Source organism: Misgurnus anguillicaudatus, chromosome 24 (genome assembly GCF_027580225.2).
Source record: "Misgurnus anguillicaudatus chromosome 24, ASM2758022v2, whole genome shotgun sequence".
NCBI classification, from domain to species: Eukaryota; Metazoa; Chordata; class Actinopteri; order Cypriniformes; family Cobitidae; genus Misgurnus; species Misgurnus anguillicaudatus.
The window spans coordinates 19,485,936-19,508,280 of record NC_073360.2 but is presented as its reverse complement, the minus strand read 5'-3'; the positions used below and the strand labels follow the sequence as shown (position 1 = coordinate 19,508,280).

The window sequence follows — 22,345 nt, the reverse complement described above, 5'->3', positions numbered from 1 at the left end:
TAAATTAGTTACAACAATTTAAAAGCTTCATGGGTCTTTCTTGCCTTTTTGTTCTTGATTTTGTCTAATGTAATACCATATTGTTTAATTTTCTTTTTTTAAATGTTCATAATTTGGCTTAGCTTTCGTCCATCTTTTCACATGAATGTGATATTTTCCAAGTAAAATAAAAAGTTGTATAAGGAAGCACATCTTACTTTTGGAATCAACAAGGTTCTGACGTCAGAGTCTGGCAGTATTGCAACAAGACGAAAGTATTTATGACATCTTGATGACTTCAGCATGTTGCCAGGAGATGTCGCCATTTGACAGGAAACGCATGACACTGTTTACCACACAAGGTATTCGTGAACCATAAATGCATTTATTTATTTATTCAATATAAATATGAAATAAAACTACCGAATTTTGCTCGTGTTGGCATAACTATTAAAATTCACACATTTTACATCAATATTATGAGATTAATGCCTGGAGTTTAAACATCTGTTTTCCAAAAATTATGAAATTTAGTAAAAATGTTGCACACCTGCTTTGAGTTTTGCAATTTCGAAATGAAAACCCTTATAAAGTGAAGTGTTCGTCAAATGCAATGGCCTAAGTTTGAATACACAAGATAGACCTACTTCGTTTACATTTTATTTATTTAGCAGACGCTTATCCAAAGAGACAAATGAAAAAGCATTTAACATTTTGTCCAAGTTTACAGTTTTCAATAAGGTTTCCACTTGTTAACATTAATTAACTACATTAGTTGACAAGAACTAGCAATGCACAACACTTTTAAAGCATTTATTAACCTTAGTACGTTAACATATTTTACTACATGCACAGGCTGCATGCATTTTTTAAGTTAATGCACAATGAACAAAAAAGAATGAACACAAACGAAATAACACAAACAAACATGAATAAATGCTGTACAAAATTAATATGTTGCTTTTTGCATTACTTAATGTTTATGAATGATATAATAATAAACAAACAAACAATAAAATAATTAAAGGAAAATGTCGTAATAAAATTATCAAGCACATAATCGACTGATAACACCGTTTACATAGATAACGCAACGAAAAGCACGTCCCACTCGTTCTCATTCCTCGAGTGAAGCACGCGCAAGACTTTATCAAGTCGCTGTCGACAGGGTTTCACAGGCGGCTATCAACTACAGGCGCTCGAGCAAACAGGCCGACGCTCCTTTAGAATAGCAATTCTGCCGGTTGACGTAAGAGGTGGGTCTCGTCGCCTTGGAAACCAATTGGCACCAGAGTGTGGAACCGCTCCGAAGCCCCGCCCCCTCTACAAATACCCCCATAGGCTCTGACGTCAATGTACGTCAACCAGAGAACATGATGCCTCCTGCGAGTCAACTCGTGTAGTCGAGCAAACAGAACTGAAATATTATAGCACTATTGTATCGAGGGAAGGTGGCGTGACACATCGGCGCGCTCCCGTTCGCTCGCTCTCTGTCTCTCTCTCTTGGTAAGATTGGAGCGGGCCGTCAACAAGCAAACTGGCCGGCAGAGCGGGATTTCTACCGGGTCTATTTTTGATAGACACATTTTAGCCTCGTTATCTCGAGGCTGAAGTGGCAGATCTTTAGCGAGCGTCTCACAAAAAGCATGGTGATGGCTGACTGTCACCAAAAGCCAGTGCTTCGCGCTCCGGTCCGAGTGGGTTTCTACGACATCGAACGGACTCTTGGAAAGGGAAATTTCGCGGTTGTGAAACTGGCGAGACATCGTATAACCAAGACAGAGGTGAGTTGATCTGCGATCCACTTACGCGTGCGTAAAAACACTGCTAGGAAGTTACAGAGTGTAACAAACTTTTACAGTTTTAGCAGAAGTACATTAGTCAGCTGTCACAAACTTGCATGTAGTCTTGAGTGTTTATAGTACCTGCTGTTACTCTTCGATCAACCTGTTGTGTCACAGACTGTAAGCTGAAGCATATGCAACATTGCATGCACTGATAAGCCTAACAGTCTAATCCATCTGACAAGTCAACTTCATTGTAAACACAAAACAAAGAAAGAAAGAAAGAAAGAAAGAGAAATGCACTGGACAATAGCAAGAAGTCATGCTGAGTTAAGTGCCCTTTAATGTGGGCCATCCTGTTGTTGATTTGTGCAATGGTTGCATAGTGTTCTGTACATACACGCACATGTACAGTATACAGTATATACTGTTACTATAAACACTTCTGGTTAGATGCTAACTGCACTTCACTGACCCTGTAACTTACTTGCACACAATGACAAAGTTGAATCTAATCATGTCTAATAAGCAACCGTAGTCATATTTTAATAATAGATTTGCAAAGAAACACTGTTGAGCATTGGCAGGTTGTCACTATAAATATGTTCCTCCTTTTACAGCAAAAAATTTATTTAAGATGGTAAAATGCTGTCGTACGTGCAAGACTCGTTCACGCCTGGTCAGTGGCCTCCTGCGGTCTTTGAGTCTGCAATTGCAGATGTAAAATGTGTTAAGATGGTATTGGATTATGTTGTACACAGCTGATTCATCTTTGCAATGGTTGCTCTGGGGCTGCTTTATTTCTGCAGGGACCACAGTGCATATTTTATCAGCACTTCCCATAAGTCTCTTGTGTTTGGTGATTTCCCTGTACATCCTCTGTGCTTTGTTATACACACTCATTATATTGTGTTTCTTCTGGTACGGCACTACTGTTCGGTAGCCTTATGCATATATGAAGATCGGTTTAACATGCATGTTATAGTTTTAGCATTAAAATTTAGGCAGGTGATGCGTTGGTGCATAATGGCAGATGTATTGTGCTTGTGCCTGTTGCAGTCTGTATTCCTTTACGTATATCAGAAGTTTTTGGTAGTTTTGGTTTTAAATTGACATTTCTTGGTTTGAACAACAAGAAAGCATTATAAAACATAAACATTTGGTGTAATGATAAAGGTCAAAGTCTTTTGAAATCTGTTCTGTTTTTCTGCTACTGTAAATTTGCTTTCCATGAACATTATACTGTTTTACAACCCAAGGAGTGTTATGGCTTGACTTATGAAATTTTAATTGCTTCTGTTCTCCTATTTGTCTGACAAACGATGGAAATCTGTTGCAAGATGATGGGATAATTTGGATCATTAACTTTATTCAGCAGTCAAGACATCAATCAGATGCTCAGGTGTCTTGTTTTTCTTTGCTCATGTGTAATCCACCTTTGATCTAGGCTGGGATTGGCATGGACTGGATAGACTGGCACTGCGTTTCGCAAAAAGACTAATGAATTAAACCGAGAGCGCATTGAAGAGTAGCTCGAGGCTTTAGGCTCAATGCCAATGTACATTTCTCTTTGTGCCTTTGATTCAACAGGTGGCTATAAAGATCATTGACAAGACACAGCTGGATGCCGTAAACCTGGAGAAGATCTATCGTGAAGTACAGATTATGAAAATGCTGGACCATCCGCACATCATTAAACTGTACCAGGTCATGCATTTGCCCAGTTTAGCTAATAAAGTACACTTTTTCAACCCCAAAAGGTTTTGATACACCCAACAAACATCTACCGGATTTCGCATTTAAATTCACACACTGAAATGACCGAGCTGGAAACCGGCCTGGTTTTTAGCTGGAGATCTTTCACACTCTAGAGTTGAAGATGAGATAACTTCCCCCCTGGTGTGACTTCACTCCAGCATTATGTAAGGCTTTAGGTCACATTGGTTTTTGGGAATGCGAATAGCACTTCATTATTATACAACACAGGGGCAGAAGTCCAAGCCTTGCCGTGTAATCATAGTGTATCATTATTTCCAACAGTTACTCCATTCAAACGGCATGGGTCAATTAGTCATTTCCTGTCAGGGCCCATAAACAGAGGGCCGCTCCGCAGGCCCCTGCTGTCTCATCTCTAACCCCCGGTTTCCCTCTGCCCCATCTGCCACGGTTCGGGTCCCTAACACCAGTCAGCCGCTCCACGCATTCACACATACACGTGACGTAACGCAGTAGCAAATGGTCGATTTTTGCTGTGGTGTTCTGCATCCATTCACACATTTGCTGCATTACGAAATCATTTTCTTCTCATACAGACTTCTCTCATTTGCTCTGTTGGAATTCCTAGGCGTTCCTAGTTTTAAGGCGTTGTACTGTATGTGTGTGCTCCCAGCATTTGATATGAACGATCCACTAAGTTAGAAAACTTATTAATTTATATAGTTTTTCCTTGAAATAGCTCAGATGAAAAACCCTCTAAATGCGTTTGTTTTCTTATAAATTAGCAGTTTTTTATCCAGCTATTATGTTTAGTAATTTCACATTAAAGGCGGGGTGCATGATTTTTGAAGAAAAAAAAACGCTTTGGAAAAGGGAGTCGGGCCGACTACCAAAACAAACGTGTAACCAATCAGCAGTAAGGGGAGTGTCTACTAACCGACATAGTTGCCTGGGTTGCATATGTGTGAGGCGGGTCTATCAAAAGATGGTCAAGTTTCTATTGGGGTAGGTGCGTGTTTGTTTAGGTGATTTCAAATGTCAATATGGCTTTCAGAGATCATGCACCCGGCTTTTAATTATTCAATCAAAATGCCTTAATTTCACAAATGTCACTCTCATTTGGTATTTAACAAATTTGGCTGTCTTTTGCTGCAAAACCCTCTAAATACATGCAAAAATCTTCACTTCTCCAGTCACCCTTCACTGTCGTTTTTAAGGTAAAAGGCTCAAAAATACATTTAATACCTCCTTTAACCGGGTATAAAAATTTTACACCTTGATGTACACATGCCGTTCAATTCTTCTTATGTGCACTTAGAGGATTTTGCAGAAAAATTGTTGTGGCGTTTAACGGATTCTGCCACAGGTATTTCTGAATGACCTGAGGCCAGGATTAAGCGGATTTGAAGCGAACGCATTTGTAAACATATAATGCATGCCAAGAGCATTCGGTTAATATCATTATCTCATTTTTGGCGTTGGTGGCATTCAGCGGCTTTTGCATCTAAGCTTTTCATATTGTGATAAACAGTTATACTGTGATACAGTAAGTTTTTTAAGAAAGCGTTATCCCGAAAATCCTTAATGTGGGTCTCCAGGCAGAATATTTTTGCTGGCAGAGACTTTATCCACATTTTTCTCTAGCAAAAGCGTGACCCATCCTTCAGCTTAATGTGACACACCACCAACAGTTTGTCATAAAAACCGACAGCCGGCTAGTGTAGCATCAACTACCCGCTTGAGATCATCTGAGTTATTTCCAGACATTTGCATATTTGGCATCTAATTCGAATAAGAAATCTTTGTGGTCATAGTATTCGGAAAACAGCTCTGAGATCACAGGTCCTGTTTCTGGAAAGAAAAGTACCTAGGAGTTAAAAAAGATGATTCATATTCTGGCCTAGTTGGTGATTTTATTAGTCACCCCTGTAATGCCTTAAAATGGCAAAAACATCAAATTCTCAACGAAAAGCTGAGCTCAGATAAGGCTGATTCATAACAGAATATTAGAAATTGGGCTGATCAGTTAACCTCGGGTATGAAACTAATTGACTATATAAATTAGGGATGTTCATTTCAGTTCATTTTCCTGACCAACAACCGCAGCTTGTTAACCGAACATTAATTGTTAAATGGTAAGATTTTAATATTGAATTGTCATTGAGGAAAAAAGTTGTCTGTGACCCGATAAAAAACAATACAAACATTTTATTTAATTTGAACGTGCAAACAGGGATCAACAGAACCAGAATGTGTAAGGAGGAAAAAAGTTCATAGATTTTATATGTGGAAATAAATCGGATATGAATCGGATACATGTATTCGCATCCGCAATGTAAGCGGACAGACACGGATATTTCCATGTCAAGACATGATGTCATGCGCCATAGAAACTGCGACACTGGCAAATGACGTCAACTCAGGTGGACACCACCCGAGATCACATGACTCTTCTTAGTAGCGCAATGGAGGACAACGGGTCCACTTAGTGGTGTAATGTTAAAATTTTATGTCTTGTTTCAGAAATAAACCTCTATTATCTTGTATAATCATTTTGTATATCTCTAAATTTTACTTCCTCTGTGGTTTAAGCTGTTCTGGGTCAGTATGTCTACCTTGCATTGTTTTTGCCAAGTTTTACCACACTGTCAGGGCAGCAATAGTTCGCATTATTTACCGGCCATTCACAAATAAAGGATAGAAAAGTGGCAAAATTGTTTAAAGGCACGCCTCGTGATTGCACCAAGGAAGGTGTGATCCTGGATCACATACACACTAATCCTAATCCTGCAATCTGATTGGTTAATGAAAATGTTGATCCTGGACCAACAATGGTGTTGATCCAGGATCACATCCTACTTGGTGAAATCACGTTCACCTGTGTGGTCACGCATTTTAATCAATCATAAATTCTTCCTACCCTTGATCAATATGAACATCCTTATTATAAATGTACAGCTGTAGTGTTTATGTTAGAATCAGTGAATGAATCTGAATTACAATATTCTGCATGTCCTCACTACATTTAGGTCTATTCATTTTTTTTTTTTTTTGCTAATTCTGGAATCCTCCTACACATTGTTGGCTCTGACATTGCACTGTGAATAGAGCCTACGATTAAACCAGCATCTCGCTCTGATTCATATGAGTTTCATTATACTATCAAATGAACTGGGATACTTCAGTTGTTGGGTGCCAAGTGTAGCAGTGATTTAATCATAGACTCAACCTACTTTTCAAAAAAGGATTTTGCAGGGGACATAAGGAAAGATTCAATCTATAATATATAGATATGGTCAAAATATTCTTTGTCTTTTTTACCATGCAGGTCATGGAGACCAAGAACATGCTGTACTTAGTGACGGAGTATGCCAAGAATGGGGAAATATTTGGTAAGTAATTATTTTATTATATTGTGACATTTATTGTTATTACTTATTATAGAATAATAATAATTGTAATGTTTGTGTAATAACCTCCGTGCTGAGTTCTTCATACCCTGTTGTTTGATTTCTCTGAAAATTGTAAATGAAGAGACTCTTTGTTTGTTTTTAAAACATTGCGATGTTTAAGCATTGTGATTACTTCAACAAAGAAGCATTAGCTCAACCAGTGGGCGGAGCTAAACTGTTTTTGTTGCCAATGGCAGACAGGGATGGTGTTAGGGACCCTGCTTGAAAACTAATGGCTGAAATGTTTGCGTTTAAATCAGGGTTTTCACGGGTCCTTGAAATCCTTGAAAGTTTGTGAATCTGGGGAAAAAATTCAAGGCCCTGGGAAGTTTTTGAAAATGTACATACATAGATAGGTCATTGAAAGTGCTTGAATCTATTTGTGCAAGAAGTTGTCTGGGAAAAAAATCCAATATTCACTATGTAGTGTAGGATAACAAAATAAATATTCTAAACTTTTTAAGCACACATGCTAAACTGTTAGTTTTAAATGCTTATATCATCTGTATGTGAATGTTGATACATACCAAAATGCTTTTTTGCATAGTTGTGTTTGACACATGAGAACGGGTTACGTATGTAACTGTTGTTCCCTGAGAAGGGAACGAGACGCTGCGTCTCCTTTGCCATACTTCCTGCGTCCCTGTAACGCCTTCTTTGGCAATATTTCAGATAGCTATATACTTCTTGACTCCCGCGTCACCCTGTCTTTGTTGTTAAGCCTCACCATTGGTTGAATTTGATATACACATTCAGACGCACTTACCCCTGGAGGTGTCCTCAAAGTGTTACCGCAGTGACGCAACACAAGTTCCCTCAAAAGGGAACTGTAACAATGTATCTTTAAAGGTAACACGATGTAACCTTGCTCTCACTTGAAATGTGTCCCCACATTTAGTCCTTGAATTTGAGGGAATTGGACCTGGAAAGTCCTTGAAAGGTCATTGAATTTGAAGTTAACTAAGGTGTGGGATCCCTGTTAATGATCAATACCAGAAATTGGTTGCAATACCCAGCCCGACTAATTATGTGAATTGTTTTGTTAAATGAATGTTAAATTAATCAATCTTCAATTAATGGTCGATAAGAATTAAATTGCTAAAACTTAACGATTGTCGAATAAGCAAGAGCGCCGCATATGCAAAACATATACAGCCGGAGAAAAAAATGTTGCGAGCGCACAGAAGTTAAACTAGCCATGATCACAACGATCGTCGATGCCAAGCACACACGTTCTTGAGCCGTGATCCATATGGAAGGTACACATGTGACCCGTGGATTAAATTGATTATCATAAAATGAAAGGCAGTTTAAGCTGCCCTCTTTATTTCTGTTCCTCTTTTGATATGTATAGCGTGAAAGCTAATTCAAAAGAAATGTCATTTACTTTTCACCTGTATCAGAATGTGCATAGTATCATGGCCTTGGTATCGGGATACGTACCGTATTTTGAAGTTGTTGGCCATACTTTCCCATAATTACAATTTATGATATCATATGCCGATGTGCGAGCTTTATTCGTGCCAATTTTGCAGGCTTCATGGAATAAAAACACTGAAAGATATGGGTCAAGGTTTTTGTATAAATGAGATTGTCCTCATGAGACATACTTTTAGTCGGGTTGTTTGTCGTCCCTCTTTTTTGTTGATTCAATATGACGTGCAGCTTTGCTCATCTTATCAGATCGAAATGGTCACCCTCTTATCAATTGCACTGTACTTTTATCCTGATTCCAAATATCACAGAGACGGTAAACGTATGCGTTCAGACTAACCAGCTCGGTTTCGGATGGTAGTGACAAAGGTCAAGCCGAAATTAGCTCGAGCGAGACAAACACAGTCTGTGTGAATAACCATCATAGTCACAAGCAAGAAATGTGTCAGCGATGATCATAGAGGAGCTCAGCTGTCTGTGGAGTTCTGTCCGAAAGGCTGAGATTATTCAGGCCAAACCTTGAGAGTCATGCAGTAAAAATCACATGTTAGATGGGCTTAAAGGTGAATGTGGTGTCAATGTAGACTTTGAGCGTTCCACTGACTGATCCCTTTGACTTTCACATAACAGCTGTTATTCTGCACCTGTGAAAACTCACATAATCATCAGACATTATTCTTACATAATACTATGTCTGTTTCACAGTACACGGCGATGTGGTATGTTACCAAGAAACTGTTCCTACCCTTAGGGGTCGGGTTTTTGTGTGTGTGTGTTTGTTTTTTATGTTTTATGTAAGTACACGTGTCCGTTTCTGTATAGAAAGTGAGAACAATGCCATTTTGAACCATCATGTGTTGCGCAACAATGCAAGTTTATTTTGCTTTACCAGTCGGCAATAAGCATATAGTTATTACAGTTAAAACATAATGCTTTTACCAATTTGTAATTGTGGTGTACAGTATGAATGCCATGACCTTGATGTTCAACATGTTTTGAAAAAGATTTAAAGAGGGGTTCTGTGTGGCTGCAACCGGGTGAGATAACTGATGTCCACAGAGACACTTTGAAATTAGGTTGCCAGGTCAAGCAAATAAGGCCTGTTACTTAAAGTCAGCCAACATAACATGAAACATGCTTTACTGTACATGACAGTCTTTTATCTATATCCCAGTGCTTTATTGTCTGGTAATACATGACGTGTCCACGATGTGCAGTTGCACAAGATGATTATGCAACTTTTGTGTTCCATCACTGCAAGGTCAAAAGTTTGCAGATGATCCCTAACTATGAAAGAAAAAACTACTTGGATCCTTAAAAGGAATATTCTCCTTTCATTAAAAAAATCCTTATAATTTACTTACCCCCATGTCATCCAAGATGTTTATGTCTTGCTTTGTTCAGTCGAGAAGAAATATTTTTTTTTTATGAAAACATTCCAGGATTTGATGATCATCATTTTCGCCAAAAAATAAAAAATATGTACTTTTAAAACACAGCTTCTCATCTTGCACCAGCCGTGTAACGTGCCAGCACAACATTACATATGTGAAACGCACACTTGTGAACCATTTTAAACAATAAACTGACACAAAGACATTAGTATCATTCCACATACAACAATGTTGAGCGGTAGTTTTGCATACATCATGCATGCTGGCGCGCTGCACGGCTGGTGCAAGACAAGAAGTTGTGGTTTAAAAGTACCGTATTTTTCGGACTATAAGCCGCGCTTTTTTTCATAACTTATAGTCAGGTGCGCCTTGTAAGTCAGTATGAATTAATTTTGACATTTATGAGGCAAGAGACATCATTGCCGTCTACAGCTGCAAGAGTCCGCTATATGCTGCTTCTGTATTTATGTAACTCAATGGATTCAGTAATGTCGAGTCTGCGAACTTCACGCTAGTTGGCTTGTTCGGTTAATTTAGCCTATTTTGCTCTGGTTTATCGTTTAAATAACTGATAATATTACTTTAACGTACAGACATCTATTCAGCCTGCTGTTCTGTCTGTTATTGTTTAGTTGAATAACTTACCTTTCCAGATTAAATGTCTGTTCTTCGGCTTGGATTTTGTGAAATAATTTTCTAAGTAAACGCGATGTATAGTCCACTGCGACTTATGTATATGTTATTTCGTCTTAATGCACATTTTTGAATGTTGCAGCTTATACTTCGATGCGGCATATAGTCCGGAAAATACGGTAGCTACTTTTTTGGTGAAAATGACTTTTGCTAAATCAGACCTCATGATCTCACGAGAATTCGTACATTATTTTACAAGTTGGCTAATTTGTATAAATTTATACAAAGTTAATTGTGCAAAAACATACAATTCTCAGGAAAAAAGAACAATGAAATCTAACCCCAATGTCACAGGGGTCAAGGCAAATTGTACAAAAATACGAATTTGGTCGTATGAATTCATACGAATTAGCCATTTTGTAAAAAATGTACAAATTCTCATGAGATGGCGTTGGATAAGACACTTGGCCTCGGTTGGGATTGTTTAGAGCCCTTTGAAGCTGCACTAAAACTGCTGGAATGTTTTCCTCAAAAAAACGTTATTTCTTCTCGACTGAACAAAGACATCAACGTCTTGGATGAGATAGGGGTGAGTAAATTATCAGAAGGTTTTTATGAAAGTGGAATATTCCTTTAAGATCAAGTGATGGGTGGTGCTGACTACCCATAATTCTTCGCATTTTGCCCGCATTGAACTCAAGCACTTGCTTCCATCAGATAATTGTCACAGGGAAAAGGGAGAGACACAGAGCAGCATTTAGTGTCATGATGTGTGCTGAGTTTAGTCCCCAGTGGTGGATCTTAGTGACACATCAACCTGATAACGCCAGCTAAGCAAAGCTTCAGCAGCAACATTAGAGGAACCTGAAAATTGGGTCAACCTCGAATAAGCAGAAGCTGGAGAAGGTACAGGCAAAGCAGGAAAGAGAGGGAAAACTACATGAAAGCCAAGGGACATCGATTTGAATTTTGGAAGTGGTGGGGAGAAATGTAGGCCACGCATATTTTAGAAAATCCAGTACTGGGGGAAAGCTTCTGTTTAGAGTTGGAGGATATGTCAGTCGACACGCATGTCTGCACTCAGATTCTCCATGCCTTTTCTTTTGCCCCGCAGCTGTTTCTTTAGTATGTCAATATTAGATGGAGGTTTTAGCATTAGAGTTTGAACTGTATAAAGATTAAGAAAGGATGACTCGGGTCTGTCTAACGGGAAGAGCATGTAAATGTATGAAGTCCAGACAGTAGAAATTAAGAGCTCAGATGTAAAAGCAAGCGGACAATCTTTCTGTTCTTGACAGGACACATACAAACTAAATGATCTCGAAATACCACAGTATTCGTTTTCTAATAAAAACATTTGTTTAAGTTGTTTGCCAATAAACGACACGGCAGAAATTGTTCATGTCTTAATTCATGTATAATGCTAAAACAAATGTAGGCATGTCAGAATTACAGTAATGTCGCTTACATAATGTACTTTAATTATGGAGACTAATAATTTAAGTTTAATGTCCTAATGATCAGCCTACTTATTTGTATGTCCCACAGCTGACGTATGAACGTTATTAATCGGTTCAGGAACTTTATTTTTTTGTTTTAACCAGTTCAGGAACGTCAATTTTAGGGTTGAACCGAAAACCGGAAACGTTAAAATACTGTTTCTGTTCGGAACGAACCAATTGGGGAAAAAATCTGGTTCAAAGCCCTGGTTTTCAGTAAAAATATCTAAAAATTCTTACATTTTTCTCCTCCTAGGAGTTTTCCCCCTGGACTAGCCAGGTGGGTTTTTCTCCTGTAGTTTTTTTCATCCCCTGGAGAGTCCGCCACCATTGGCTTAACTTAATACTTTACTGTATACGTTACATTATTACTACGCTTGCTTTTCTATGCTTTTTTCTACATCTATTAATGTAAAGCTGCTTTGAAACAATTAACAATTGTGAAAAGCGCTATATAAATAAAATGGATCATCAAGAAAATATTAATTTAATTAATATTAATCTTAATTTAAGAATGTTAAGATATTTTTACCAAAAACAAGTAAAAGTAAAAAAAGTCATTTTTGCAGTGATATTGATTGAATTTTTGAGCCTTTCAATTTTATTCAGCTATTTTAGCATGTACTTAGAGGGTTTTGCAATAAAAGACAGTAACATTTGGAAAATACCAATGAAATGACTAAAGTGACATTTTAATTACCGACTAATAATCTTTTCATTACCATTAAAGTGAAATTACTGAACCCAAACATAAGAGCCTGATAAAAAATATCTCATTTACAAGAAAACATGTCAGGCGCACTAATATGTCCTGTCACGACCGGCTCATAAGACGTAACGATAAGAGAAATCACACTTTGCTATTAAACTCAATTAAAATATTTATTTAATAGAGAAATAGTTAGCCACTCAAAAATCAACAAAAACTATATTACAAAAGAAAACAATGTGTTCTGATTAAGAAGCAGAAAGTAAAGGCTGGGTGAGAAAATATTAAATGCTGTCCTCATTGCTCCACAACAGGTGCACATAACCAACCACCCTTCACACCACCATCACTGATCATCACCTAAAAATAAACACAAAGAAAACATACAACCTACACTGAAAAAAATGACTCATTCAATTTACTAAATTTTTTTAAGGTAAGTGATTGCAATCAATTTATTTAAGCTACATTTAAACAAAAAAAGAATAGTAAAAAACGTTTGTTTAAATGTAGCTTAAATAAATTGATTGCAACCACTTACCTTAAAAAATTGATTAAATTGAATTAATAATTTTTTTTCAGTGTAAGTCTCGTAACCGTACCAGTTAGGTACACAGTTGTACCTTTGAGCTGCATGAATCTTTAAAGTACCAGTATGTACCTCAGAGGTACAAAGGTGCTCACCTTTATTTCTAAGAGTGCAATTTGTTTCTGTATGTTTATGTTTTTGATACCATCTCTGTTTGATACTTCCACAGCACATTTCTTGTAAGTCACACAATGCTTTCAGAAAAAGGTTGAACGGTCCATCATGCTAACAACCTGCAGTACATAAAAACTGATCCTTGCCAGAAACTTTAAGGTTTTCATCTCAAATTATACACCTTTATTTCTTCTTATTCAGGTAGTTATTCAGTCTTGCACAGCTGCTACTTTGATTTGTCAGTGTCAGTGAACAGAAACTCCACTTGCGTGGCTTTTAAAGCAGAAGTGACTTTTATTAGGTCAGCTGGTTCTTCCAGGTCAGTCCCGTTCACACTCACATGGCAATGCAGAAAACCAATGCATGTCGCACGTACACAATGAGCCTATTTCACAGGAGACCCCAATAACCTGCTAGGCTGGCACCAAACCGATATTTTGTTTTGTTGGCCAAAGTCCGCTGTGTTTGCCAGAAGCGAGGGTGAATACAGCTGGATGAGTTGTATAATGTGGAGAGTGTAGCTTATTTCCCAGCGGCCAATTGAGAGGAATACGAGACATTTCATTGTCAGGTGTTTTTTGATTAGCATAACGGTTCTAGAAATGTTCTGTTGAAACGGGGCACAATTTCAAAATCTTCCACTGACCTGGTGTCTAATAAAAACCCTTTAATTTTGCTCAATTACATTTTACATTTATGCATCTGGCAGACGCTTTTATCCAAAGTGACTTACAGTGCTATCAATATGTGTGTTCCCTGGCAATTGAACCTGTGACACCAACACACCTATTAGTATGGTAGGTTCACGTAAAGTGTAAACAGTGTGGCTTTCTCGCATTTTCCTGATTGGGCGTACACACCAGACTCGAATTCAATGATTTATGCGAGTAGATTACATACAAAGTCAGTGCAAAGACGCAAATAGACGTAAACTCGGATGGGGTTTTGAGAATTGGTAAAACGCTCGCTATTTGGCTCAAATACGTCTTCCCGCAAGATAAAAATTCGCATGACACAAAGTTAAATCCTGCTAGTAACGAGGAACGCAATGCATAACGAAACAACTGTTGTACCTATGAATTCCATGATAAAGTCTTATAATCTAATTATTAAAGCATCATAGTTTGTTTTTAATCATTGTTTTTACTGTTATCTTTCACATAGTCTTAGTCAAAATGTAAGATATCAAGGTAATATGAAGAGTTTGGTTCCGAAATGCTATAAATGTAGCCTAGAAATCTAGACGCACCCTAGCGGCCGCAAAATATATTTGCTGCCAGGGTTTAGTCTAGGCACTCACAATACACTTAACAGCTCCAAAAACCAAAATTTGGTCAGGCCAATCACATCGTGTGTAGCGTCTGTGGGGCGGGCTTAACATGATGACGACAGAGCTGCCTGCGACGGTTCCTACTTGAAAACAAAGAATGGCTGCTGCTGCTGGCGAACAGCTTTCTTTTGAAGCGGCTTTGGCCGCGACTCTGGAGGACTTAGACTTATGTTTTTCTTTGAGAGAAGAGCAAATAACCCTACTGAAGTCCATTTTAAGTAAGAAAGATTTGTTTGGAGTTTTGCCGACTGGTTACGGTAAAAGTTTGATATACCAATTAGCTCCACTGGTGGGGAAACGCAGGGGACTCATACGTCACCTTCTTCGTTGCTCTGATTGGTCATAGCGCTATCCTATTGCGTGCAGAGGCATTTTGAGGGACAACCTTATATCCCGCCCCTTGCATTGAGCCGTTTGTGTGAAGAGTTGCCAGACCTTACATCTTGATGTAGGTCTGGCTAACCAGGCTACTATAAATGCCATTTTTAATAAAAATTTGTTAATGCCAAAATCAGTATTGTATCAGGTCAGTATTAAAAAGTAAATTCTTAATTTTACACAAAATCAATACCCGCCCTGTTATTTTGTAATCTTTTTTACCAAAACGTGATAAACAGCAGTCCTCCTTCTCTGCAGAATGCAATAAATCCGCTCCACAAATCACAGCGCACCATTCCACGCATTGTAAACAAAAATGGCGGCGCGTTGAACACACACGAAATCCTAGTTTACCTCATCTACTCTGTACTTTGTGATCAACAAACAAACAAAAACAAAATAATACTTTTGTTGTCATTTGATGTCATTTTCTGTGATGGGGAAGAAATGTAAGCCATCAAAATCGAATAAATTATGCGAGAGGCCCTTCGAGCTTCTGTCATGCTAACACATTGACCCGTGGGGATCTTATTAAAAACTTTCCATTATTTTACGCGAAGTCAATGTAAATTGAGCAGGACCAAAACATTTCACAGCTGATGATCGCTGTCAAAAAAGTTCAGCGACGAGTGACGACGTCCTAAGTTTAACAGCAGCAATGGCAGTGTTCTTGATATGACAAAGTACGTGTTTTGATTAATGCCATTTAATGTTTAATTTTTTTTATAAGTGTATACCACTAGTCAACTAAATGAATATAACATAAGATGAATGCACATTTATATATTGATTCAATAGATTTATAGCAATTTTTCATGGATTTGTTGCATTTTGTGGAAAAAATAATCTTTTTTTAATAGATCTTTGAAAATCAAATTATGGATTTGAATTTTTTATGTTTTTATAACCTTAAGATGCTATGTGAAAGTTTGTTACAGAAAATAGTGGTTTTCATCTCGTCACTTTCTTGGTATGGAAAACACATTTTTACAGAAATTAAATTGCATTTTAAAACCAAACTCTTCATATTTTTACAGAACGAAAATAGGAACTAAAAAGATGAAATACATTCAGTTTGTGTGGTTCAGTATTAGACAGTCTCATTGTAGGTCAATCTTTACACGTGGCACACGCGCAAGCAATGAGATTAGCAGCTAATATGCGTTCAGTTCATGGCGCATTACACATTAACGCATTCTCAGAAAGCACGGCAAGTGTAAACAGTAAACAGACTTAACCTACTTTCTCAGACAATCTGCCATTTTTATAATAACCCGAGTCTCCCAACCCTGAACTAACACAAACACACCTTTCACAACGTTAGGTAAGCCTAGGTTATGCAAGGTAATTCTGCAATCACAAAATGTTTTCTGGTTTGAAAATTGATTTGTTTTTTAGACTGCAAAAAACAACTTATTCAGGAAAGCTTCTTGCATGTACGCACACACACATACAACAACCGTTTGCCAGCTCACCTCAGTGAAATCTCAGGGCGAGTATGAATGTGTGAGGATTTTAGGTTTGGCCAGGGGCCGAGGGCCAGGGGCTGACCCAGCACTCTGGGGTGTGGTGACCACATGATTACACCATCCGGGGGGGATGTTTACCCTTCTCACACACCACAGAGCCTCTTTATTGTGGCACATCAATCTCTGCCACTGGCCACACCACACTGACGGAGTCTTTCCCGGTACAAAGCGTGGTCGTGGTTTTTAAATTATTGCTTTTTTGTCCAGCCACGTTTTATTGTAACCCATATTGGACTTCGGTACCCGACAGTGAATCTTTAAGTTGATTGATTTCAGGTTAAATGTAAACGGATTGAGCTTTTTTATTAGAGAACTTTCATGCTAATAAAATGAATTGCACTGAATAAGAGCCAAATGCGTTCATGTAAAATTTTGGAAAGGTGAATGTCTGTGCTTTGTTTAGTTTGGCTGACTACATCTTCTCTCTTTATATAGATTATCTAGCCAAGCACGGACGGTTGAGCGAACCGGAGGCCCGGCGTAAATTCTGGCAAATCCTGTCCGCTGTTGAGTACTGCCACAACCGAAACATCGTCCACCGGGACCTGAAGGCCGAGAACCTGCTGCTAGATGGACACATGAACATCAAGATTGCTGGTACTTAAGACAGTCACTATTACACTGTCCTTTTCTAAAACACATGTGGCCTACAAAGGAATTATAAGCAAATTTATTATATTTATTAAAGGTCTTTGGAACATACTCGATCGTCTGCACACTTGCAATTAAAGCGAGCAAGAAGAGCAAGTTTTCTGTTGTATTTCAGAAATGTTTCTGCAGCAAGTGTCCTTGTCCATTGCACAGCCTGTTTTATTGCCTTATGAGCTGTAAAAGCCAAAATGAAATAAACCATCAAGGCAAGGATAAACCCACTGGACATATAAACTGCCTATGGCACGGAGCCATGTAGTTTGGTCTGCTTTGCTTTTAGAATAATACTTTGTATAAAATGTTACAGCAAGCATGGTTTTAAAATGAGGACATTGAAGGACTTCTCAGTAAACACATACTGTAACAATGAATCAAGATATATACATGTTAGGTCCACACAATCACATCATTAAAGGCAGAGTAGGCAGGTTTAAAGGAACAGTATGTAGGATTGTGGCCAAAACTGGTACTGCAATCACACAACTGGTGGCCAATACACAACATGACAACATAAACATGCGTTGAGGGCTGCAACTCCACTTTTTAAATGACAATATCCTGACTGGACCACTGTTGTTAGTGATATAAGAATTTGAAATGAAAATGATTTCTTAACGTCTAGTGACATATCTGGGCCATTTAATGATTCATTGATATAAATTTCTTACATAGTGTTCCTTTAAGTCTTAAAAAAGTCTAAAACACGTTTTTCCAAATTTGTTTAAACTGTCTTTATATACCAATACATAAGTAAAATGTAAGTACTCTAAAAAAGAGAGTATAAAAATCGAGTGTCTGTAGACCTCTCACCACTGTTTTAAACACAGCTCATTTTTCCATTCACTCCACCCCCTCCCTTCTGGGTTTCTTCTAAAGCCACGCCCCCAAAACACATGAACACGCGACGCCGACCGGACCTGCATGGAGAAGCATTTACCAGATGAGCAGAAAGGAAGGAGTGCGGTGCATGTAGTAACATCATGTCAGAATCACATGTAATAATACACCTAACTTTATCACTATGAATATAAACAAATAGGATAGCTTTAAGTACTCACTATTAAGCTAGCATATCGATACTGGTAAAGTTTAAAATATATTTTGTTTGATTCAGTAACAAACGAGCTAGTTATATTTATAAGATAAAGCTAAAAACAGGTTGCATTGATACAAGTTTTTTTTATTACCATCAGTTACACTGTGATGAAGGTGAATTTCGTGGAAGATTCATAACGTATACGGTGTTTTGCATGTAAGAGTTTCCATGATGAAAGCATTGTTGACTCTGATGAGGACTATACTCTGGAGACAATACCGCTACCGCATCGTCGACTCGAGGAAAAGCCACGTGATATTTACTCTCGTTTGATTTCTTCATTTATTCCTTTTTTTGCCTTGTTTGCCTTCGCTGACTGCATATGCAGGTACTGTGAGTTCTGAATGCTTTTTTCTCTTCCGTACTTTTGCTCTTCCTAGAGTGCCTCGTACACATCAAATCAATTGGGTGTGCGCATGTATGGTCAGATCCCGTAGCAACAGGGGTGGTGCCATGGTCGCGCGAGAGAGTGATAGTCGCGCAAGCCAATCATTTGTTTCTTCCCGAATGGAAATGATGAGGTGTGTTTAAAACAGTCGTGAAAGGTCTACCGACACTCGAGTTTTATACTCTCTTTTTACATTTTACTTATGTATTGGTATATAAAGACAGTTTAAACAAATTAGTAAAAATGTTTTTTTTAGATAATTCCTGCCTATCCTGCCTTTAAGGTACAGATGCACAACACAATAAGAACCAACTCGCAACGTGTAATGCAACTTTGTATGTGCAGGTTGCACATGCATGTATGGGAGTATATAGTATAAAGGTCAGAAGAGGTATTGCAAATCGTCACAATTTGCGTTCGACTGGGTATGCCTGTGTACATGTGTAAAAAACAAAGTATACTTGGGCCTTAAAGGGATAGTTCACCCAAAAATGAAAATTATTTCATCATTTACTCAGCCTCATGTTTGTACAAATCTTTATAAATTTCGTTGTTTTGATAATCATAAAGTAAGATATTTTGAGAACCGTTTGTGGACCCCAAAACGGTAGGAAAAAAGAATACAATGGAAGTGAATGGGGTCCATGAACAGTTTGCTTGCATACATTTCTTACCATATCTTCTTTTGTGTTCATCAAAAAACAAAATTTGAGAGTGAGATTCAGTAAATGATGACAGAATTTTCATTTGTGGGTGAACTATCCCTTTAAGGAAGTGATTTGCATGATTTATTCAAATCAACTTCTGTTTTGGTTTCATGATCCGAATAAGAAATTTGTAAAAATGCCACATTGTGTCAGAGTCGTTGAGCCTTAAATTTAGTGATGCAATGGTAGGTTATAAAATATAAACCTAAAGTGGTAGTCAGAATGGTTGGGTATTTTCAGGATGGAGTTTCCCTTGCCAAGTTTTTCTGAAACTTCTGAACTCACCATTATAATTATGGGACACTGTGATTCAGTTACTTAATGAAAGCTAAGCTTGAGTTTTGATGACTGTTAATTCAAGTACACAGGTGTATTCTGTAATGACCCGTAGATGAAAACGAAAGTTCATTTCTGTACAAAAGGTTTACTCAAAACACTCTTCAGTATCGCAGCCGTGTTTCCCTGACACCTCAACCTGCTCCCTACCCAAACTCACAGTGCTTGATATTGAGATCTCACACAGTTTTTATTTTAGCTCTTGCACTGATGTGCCGGGAACTGTCCAGAGATGCCGTCCCTCAAGCAAAGGTTATCTGCCTTTTATGTTTCACTTCAAACGATTGTGACCGTGTGAAGATCGAGGGTTGACATTTTGATGAAGCGGCAAACACTGTGAAGTTGTAATCTAATAACCAGGAAATTCTGTAACTTATTGTGATAACAGATCGGTTAAAATTGTTACATCACAAGATAAAGCAAGAGTGTATCTGTTTCTCATAATCATGTTAAATTGTGTCACTCGAATGAGCAAATATAAGTGGGAGACCTCTTGAGGGTGGCTAGGGGTTAGGAAATCATACCAAATTGTCACGAGTTGGATCTCAAGTTTTGCACAACTGACCTCAAGCACAAACCCAATAAATATTCATGGTTTAACAAAATTATGAGAGTCACAGCTATTGACCTCAATCATGGCTTTTATTTAAGGTAATAATACATCAAGCAGATATGGCTGTCTGTAAATCTGGCTCTGTGCTGTAGAAGTTAAACTCCTGTATTGAGTGATTCCTGTATTGAATGGCGAGTCTCACCCCTGCAATGTAGCTGCTGGACTGCCTGAAGCATTGACGTCAATTGCTTGCACTCAGTATTCAGCTGATGAAATGGGTCAGTTAAACTGACACGGACTCATCATACCGGCTCCTTACATCAGAGAGACAGCGTAACCCCCGCTCGGTTTTACATCTGTCTCACAAGCTTTCCATATTCATTTTGTGACATCTCTGAATGTCCTTGTCACAGACTTCTCTTATTGGAAAATAAATAAATAGTTTTTTTACTTTGACCAAATTAATCATTAAATGTATGACTAATATATAAATTAATCTACGAAACTTAAGGGGAATTTTTTACTTCTGTGTAGAATCAGATCTTCTGCAATCAGCCTGTGTAATTGCATGTCGACGCAGACAATGAGACAAAAGTATACATGAAAATTGATGCGCAGCCTACTGCATAGGTCTTCGCAAAACTATACATCACGCTTTAAGGTTTGAATATTCGCATTGTGTTACTCACTCTGACTACTTGAGGGATAACTTGTTTTTCGCGTCACCCACACAAATGTAAACAATGCTCCCCTCGATTTTCTGACACAACCGGATATGTCAATAAGCTCTGATTGGCTTGTGCAACACCTTGCAATTTCCTGCAGACTTGCACAGAATACATGACTAAAGGGCCATTCCGACGAAGTGCGGCAGTCGGGAGTGTCTAGTAGAGGTCTCCTATGGTCCAAAGAAATGTACCCGACCCGAAATGACCCGAAACACTTTTTACCCGAACCCGACTTGATTTTCACAATAAGTGAATGCCTTCTAGAAAATGTTCTTCTTTAAATATATGAACATACAATATATCAAATGAAAGAACAGACCTTCTGCTTTCAAACAAAAAATGTTTCATCCTACGTTCATTAGTTCTCTTTTTATTCCATTTATTCCATTTTTGCGAAGGACTTTTGATAGAGATCAGATGCAGAGCGATCTTTAAAACATACACAGAGTTCTTTCTCTTTCACATGAGGCGTTACTTCTGGGTTGTAAAAGTTGCACACACCTAGTGGATAATAGCGGTATTGTGGAAAGCCGGAAATTCTCATCATTGACAGGGAAGCGTTTTTTCTTAATTGACGAGATAACTCGTCAATGGCGGGGAAAGAGTTAAGAAAGACTTGACCCTAGACAAACAGGACAAACAGAAACCCCGGTGGCCTCGCAACCAATTTGGCTCTCTGCTCCATTTATTTTACTTTCGTATCTAATGATGACACAAAGGTAAATGCTAAAATGTGCATTCAAAATTGATTAACAGGTCTGACTTGACCTACCCCCAGCCACATGAAGTCGCAAGCGCTCTTGGCTAACAGAGGAGGGTTGGAAAAGGACTCGATGCACACACGCAAGATGTTTGGGTCTTCTCAGGTCCGCTAGGTAAAAACACATTCATTTTTAAATTACACGAGACCTACGGCCGCTAATTTTGTACCCGACCCATGTCCAAGGCACACGTGAAACATTTAGACCCGAACCTGCTCGGGTCGGACCTCAGGTTTTTGTGAAGTATAGACCTCTAGTGTCTAGTTAAATTTCAATAGGAGACCTGCAGGCAGTGGTAGTCCAAACGCGGTGCTCGTGCACCCAAAATCTTGCCACTTAGATCCCAGAGCCATATGGCGCATTAAAAATCTCATACAGAAATCTAAGAAATCAAGAGTATTTTAGGCAAATCTTTACAATAACAATGCTAGCCGACTACCGCTAAGCCAAATATCGCACGTTCATAACAATCTGTCTAATTGGCACCTCCACGAATTTGCGTCTATTCACATCTTTGCATTGACTTTGTATGTTATCGACTAATGTATATTTACTCATGCAATATTAAATTCGCTTTTGGTGTGC

The 22,345-nt window shown here is 38.3% G+C and overlaps 1 protein-coding gene across 1 annotated transcript in view; it reads left to right on the top strand.

Annotated features, from left to right (window-relative positions):
* Positions 1-1,288: 1,288 nt before the first annotated feature.
* Positions 1,289-22,345, top strand: part of sik2b (salt-inducible kinase 2b) — a 56,540-nt gene continuing 35,483 nt past the window's right edge. Inside the window, exons 1-4 of the mRNA XM_073863200.1 lie at positions 1,289-1,763; positions 3,354-3,470; positions 6,808-6,871; positions 16,976-17,137. Coding sequence (XP_073719301.1) covers positions 1,626-1,763; positions 3,354-3,470; positions 6,808-6,871; positions 16,976-17,137 — 481 coding nt within the window. The 5' untranslated portion in view covers positions 1,289-1,625. The remainder of the gene's footprint in view (positions 1,764-3,353; positions 3,471-6,807; positions 6,872-16,975; positions 17,138-22,345) is intronic.